Here is a 6,712-nt window from a genome sequence, read left to right on the forward strand (position 1 = left end):
AAAAAAAAAAAAAATTAAAAAAAAAAAAAAAAAAAAAATTATTTAAAAAAAAAGAAGATTTATATGTATGTTTATACATGTGTGCATATTTCAAATGTTCATAAAACTTGTAGAATTTATGAAATCGCATGAACGGTTCATATTTTTTTTTTTTTTTTTTTTTTTTTTTTCAAAAAAGCTGTTTTTGGTAATACAAAATTTTAATTAATAAAATATGTAGATAAGATTTGGTAGAAATTAATATAATATATTGATATTTGTGTAATTAACAGAATTGTTACAATATATAAATATTTTAATAAGTTGTATTCACAGTTTATATAAATAATTAATCATATATATATATATATTTTATTTATTTATTTATATCACAAAAGTTATAATTTACCAAAAAAGGAACTGTAATTCTTTCCATTTAAAATTTCTTCAACAAAATACATATTTTCGTGAATGTAGAATTATTATATCTAAAATTCTTTTACTTTTATATCCTCAGACAATTCTGTCCAAGAAACTAATATATATCATTTTTTAGAAGAGCTCAACTTTTATGAGCTTATTTTATTTGAAGTTTATATTTTTTTTAGAAAATAAAATAACTATAAGAAAAATAATATTATAAATACCAATTTAAATGAACCATGTTATGATAATAATAAAAAATTGCCAAAAAAAAAACAAAAGAGGAATTATATAAAAAATAAGAATAATTATAAATATAAAAATGAGAAAATATTGAAATGAATTCATGAATACATAAAATATTTACATATAATATATATATATATATATATATATGTATAACTTTTAGACATTCATCGAAACTATAAATAGATAAAATTGTGAAACAAACAATTACTATATAAATAAAATAAAAAAGAAAAAAAAAAAAAAATGAAATGAAAAAATATTAAAATTTTATCTAATATTTTTAAATATATATATATATATGATTAATTATATTTTTAATTACATTTGAATTATATACGAATTATGTTTTAATTATAATTATAGGTATATTTCCATTGAGAGTAGATAATAATAAATAAATATAAATATAAATATATATATATATATATATATATATATATACATATACATATGTGGAACAAAACTTGGACTAATACTTTTAAATGAATACATCTTTACACATATAGATTTTACTTCCCTTTAAGAAAATATAACTCTTGTTAATAAATTTTATTTTACTTATAAGATTTATTTTATGTAATTATTTAATATATATATAAATATTTGTTTATTTATTTATTTATTTATTTATTTATTTATTTGTTTATTTATTTATTTATATGTTTCTTATGTTTGCATTATAAATTATTAAGGGGGATGTTATTATTAACTGGCATAATAGGGTTGTGATAAGGCATATGATTATCATTAATAATATTTGGGTTATTTATATTTACATTGTTCATGTCATTTACATTATTCATATTTATGTTGTTCATATTGATATTATTCATATTTAAATTATTTCTGTTAATACTGTTCATATGGATGTTGTTCATATGTACTCCGTTCAAGAGAGGACTATTTAAGGAGGAACCAGTCATATTTGTGCTACTAATATTTGTATTATTATTTATATTGTTTAAATTGTTCACATTGTTTAAATTGTTCACATTGTTTAAATTGTTCACATTGCTTAAATTGTTCACATTGTTTAAATTGTTCACATTGTTTAAATTGTTCACATTATTTAAATTATTCGCTGTGATTATATTACTTGCATGGGCATTATTCACATTGTTGTTATTTCCATTTGTATTATCCGCATCCGTCTTGTTATTTTTATTTTTTCTGCTGTTTTTTCCAAAAATGGTTTGTCCCTTAACCTTTGAGAGTCTAACTTTAATAGCCCAAAACTTTGATTTATAGAACCCATGTGTTTTTGCAGAGAAAGATTTATAATAACGTTTTCCATTGTCATACCATGATGCTATCCAACTTCTCTTATCCCAGTATACTCCAGCTACATCACATTTTAAATCTTCTGGATTATCTAGATTAGGTCCTTCTTTGTCGGATAATTCTAATAGGTATTCAAATTCGCTTTCATTTTTGATAACTTTATTGTTAGTTCTATTTACTGTGTTATTTTTTTTAGGTGTTTTTTTTTCTATATTTTTTGTAGCATTTATTTTTCTATTTCCTTTTTTTCCTTTTTTAGTAGTACTTGTATTTTCATCTTTGTAATTAATTAGATTATTATTCATTGGAAGCATATTGATATGGTTGTTTGAACACATAATATTATTATTGTTATGGTTACTTGGTACTATATTTAGAGTTTCTGAACAATTCATTTTATTTTCTTCATTGTATAAAGAACAATTATTAAATCCATTTTGATGAAAAAATAAATCATTAGAATATTTTCCGTTAGTTATTATATTATTTGTGATATTATTTTGTATGCTTGCTATATTTGATATGTTATTTTCATTATTATATAATTTCAAAAGTTCCAATTCTTCTTCTTTAGTAAGTTTTCCAGCTTTGATATTTTTGTCTGAGGATTTTCTCCTTGTTCTTTTTCCCTTTTCATTATGTGCAGTATTATTTCCTATGATATTTATATTTTCTATATTATATAAATCATTAGGTATTACATAATCATGAACAGAATTTGTATTCATGACTTTATTATTTTTATTTTGATTTATTTTGTTATTTTTATTACAACTTATAAAATTATTACAAACATTTGGATCTATTATATTAGAAGTATAATTATCGATTTGTGGGCAATTTTCCATTTGAGATATATTATCCATAGGTGTATAATTTTCGACAGTAGTATAAGGATCATTTGATCCGTAATTTTTTCTGTTATTATTTGTTAAGTTTAATTGTTTATTAATAGAATTTTTCGTATACATTGATATGTTACTATCATCCATATGATTTATATTATATTTTTTTATTCTTTTTATTTTTATATCATCATTTTTATTAATTATGTTTGGAGACATATAATTAAATTTCATATAAGCATCATCAATAGAAGAATCTACATTATTACTTGCTGTATAATTCGGACTCATCATAACAGACTTATTATTCTCTTCATCATTATTATTTAAATTCAATTTCATATCTTCATATTTATAAAATGCTGATTTTAATGTATTCATATTAATTTTCCCTTCTCTTTCCCATATATTCATTGAATGAGGAAATGTACCACTCAACCTACAACACAAATCATCCAATTTTACACATACCGTGTAAATTGTGTCAAACCATTGTAAATATTTCTCATTGTTCATATTCATAATTTGTTCTACCTTCCCTCTATTCCTCATAAAATCTTTCCTTCCGCTTTGTGCATACTTACAATCCATATCTCCGTTGAAATCATTCATTGTAACGTAGCTATTCATATTATTCATGAGGTTGGACTTGTATTCATCCTCAACAGGATTAGAACTAGACATGTGATATATGTTGTTTATATGGTTATTTTGGTTTATATAATTTATATGATTCATCTGGTTGGATTGGTTTATTTGGTTCATTGGATCCATTTGTATCATTGGATCCATTTGTATCTTTGGATCCATTTGTATCTTTGGATCCATTTGTATCATTGAATCCATTTGTATCTTTGGATCCATTTGTATCATTGAATCCATTTGTATCTTTGGATCCATTTGTATCTTTGGATCCATTTGCATCCTTGGATCCATTTGTATCCTTGGGTCCATTTGCATCATTGGATCCATTTGTATCATTGGATCCATTTGTATCATTGGATCCATTTGTATCATTGGATCCATTTGTATCATTGGATCCATTTGTATCATTTTGCTTGCTTGCCTCGCCTGACCTACAGTTCCTACATAACTCATGTCATTCACAAAACCTTTCGTAGGTGTCAACACCTTTTGTTCATTTATTTTATTGGCTGCTCTTTTATTTTTCTTCCCCTCTTTCCTTTCACTCTGAATTGCACTGACAATAGTATCTTCACTAACTTTTTTTTTTATAAAATCATTATTTATGTTAGGATCTAATAATTCATCATTAACATCAACAATAACGGTATCTTGGCTAATCTTTTTCACTATATTTTCCATATCATTTTTTATATTTTTCATATTTTTCACATTTTTCACATTTTTCACATTTTTCACATTTTTCATATTTTTCATATTATTATTGTTATTTGTGTCCCTTTCGTTGTTTACAACATCATATATCACTGTGTCATTACTTCCTTTTTGTTCAATGTGTTCATGATTCATTTTATTTGATACAATATGTTCTTCAATTTTATTAATTGTACATGTATGATATGTTTCGTTGGATTTATTTATTGTACGTTCATGTTTGATTTGTTCATTTTCTGTTGTATTAATATTTTTATTCATAAAATCATTTTCATCATTTTGATTCCTTATACTTTTATTATTATTATTATTATTATATTCATTTATGTCATTACATATTTCATGTTGCTCACTTTCATTTTGATGTGATATCATATTATTTTTATCTTGATGTTCATTTGTTTCTTTATTTATTACATGATCGTTCTTCAGTTCATCGTTCATTACATTTTGTTCCATCTCAGAAGAAATGATAACTTTATTTGATGCATTCACATTTTCGTTATCTTGAGAAAAGGATGTTGGTTCATTTTTTATACATAAATTATCATCCTGAATATTTAGTTGGTCACCCTTATCATCATGATAATTTGCGTTCTCTACAAAATGTTCGTTCATCATAGTAAAATCATTTTTATACACCTCTACATTATTTGTTATATTTTCTACATCGTTATTATTCATATTATTGTATGTATATGTATCGCTATCACTGCAAATTTGTTTGGGTTCATCATCTATAGTGTCATATACATTTTCGTTATTCAAGATGGAATTGTTGTTGCTATAATTATCTGTGTTTATCATAATAGATGATTCGTTATTATTATATTGTTCTTGTTTGTTGTCTATGGTATCATTAATAATATAGTTATTTAAATTATCACAATTTTGTTTTACTTCATCGTTTGATGAAATATCAACATTTGGTAACATAGGACTATTTGATGATATATTATTATTAACAACATCTAATACGTTTGAATTATTTCTAATATCATTAATATTGTTATTATTTACATCTGATTCATTACATATTTCAGTTTCCTGATTGACAAAATTTATGTTGTCTATTTTTGTATCTACAACATTTTTATCACTTTCTTTAACATAATTAGAATTATTTTTAATTTCGTTATCTTCATAATTAATACTTTGTTGTGTGACGATATTATTATTTTTTTCCTTATCTTCTTCCATAATATATTTTAGTTCATAACATGAACTATTATTATAAATATTATTATGAATATTATTATGAATATTATTAAAAATATTATTATGAATATTATCATTATTATTATCATTATTATTATCATTATTATTATCATTATTATTATCATTATTATTATCATTATTATTATCATCATTATTATCATCATTATTATCATCATTATTATCATCATTATTATTATCATCATTATTATCATCATTATTATCATCATTATTGTCATCTATTCCATTTATTTTATTTGTTTCATTTGTTCCTTTTGTACTGTTACAATTAATAGATATACCCAGTTTAATTTCCCTTTCTGAATTTTCATCATTCAATGAAATATAAGACGACAATACTTCATTTTTCTTTGCTTCATCACACACGTTCATTTTATCTTGTTCATAATTAGAGACATCTGAAACATCTCTAATTAGTTCATCATTTATATTATTCATTTGAATATTTTCATTATTATTATGATAATTATTTCTACTCTCTTTTATTAAAATGTCATCCGAATCATTTATTTTCTGCTCATTTTGATCATTCTTTCGATATTGTGTTATATTACTTAATATATTATTCTCCTCTTCATTATACATTTTATTATGTAATAATGTTTCATTCATCTGGTGTGTAACATTTTGTTCTTTTATACTTTCCATATGATTAGCTGATATATAATGTTTGTTACTAACATTACACATGTCCTGACTTTCAGGGTGAGAATCTTTACATTCTTTCCTATCATTTTTAATTATCCCATGATCATCTTTAATATTAATATGGTCTTTTGTATATTCATTAAGATTTATATTTTTATTAACATTCGTATATTCTTTCATTTCTTCATATCCACTTTTATGCTCATTGTCTCCTTTAATATATTCCGACGAATTAAATGGGTTACTCATTTGACTAAATTAAATATTAAAGTATGGATTATTCTTATATATATATATATATATATATATTTATATTTATATTTATTTATATTTATATTTATTTATTTTTTTTTGTGCACTTCATATAATCTTACAATCATTATATGTATTATAACAATCAAAGAACTATTCGTAATTTTCTTCTCTTTTTATTTTTTCGCCTTCTTCAATTATTTTTTCTTGTCTATTGTTTGTTTTCTCCTTATTATGATTAATAATATTATGCATCCCTTATAGCTAGCTAATTTTTATAGCATACAATAATAATAATAATAAAAAAAAAAAAAAAAAAAAAAAAAAAAAAAAAATATATATATATAAAAAAATATAAAAAAATATATATATATATATTTTTTTTTTTTTTATTTTTTTTTTTTTTTTTTTTTTTTTTTTTTTTTTTTTTTTTTTTTTTT

General features: G+C 21.9%; 1 protein-coding gene across 1 annotated transcript; it reads right to left on the bottom strand.

Moving 5' to 3' along the window:
- Window positions 1–1,328: 1,328 nt before the first annotated feature.
- On the bottom strand, window positions 1,329–6,269 carry PRSY57_1141500 (transcription factor with AP2 domain(s); the record flags this gene model as incomplete). Its single annotated transcript, XM_012908374.2, has 1 exon — window positions 1,329–6,269. One exon carries the CDS (start codon window positions 6,267–6,269, stop codon window positions 1,329–1,331), a length of 4,941 nt encoding a protein of 1,646 aa, XP_012763828.2.
- Window positions 6,270–6,712: the final 443 nt, after the last annotated feature.

The sequence above is a fragment of the Plasmodium reichenowi genome, chromosome 11 (genome assembly GCF_001601855.1).
Source record: "Plasmodium reichenowi strain SY57 chromosome 11, whole genome shotgun sequence".
Classification (NCBI taxonomy): domain Eukaryota; phylum Apicomplexa; class Aconoidasida; order Haemosporida; family Plasmodiidae; genus Plasmodium; species Plasmodium reichenowi.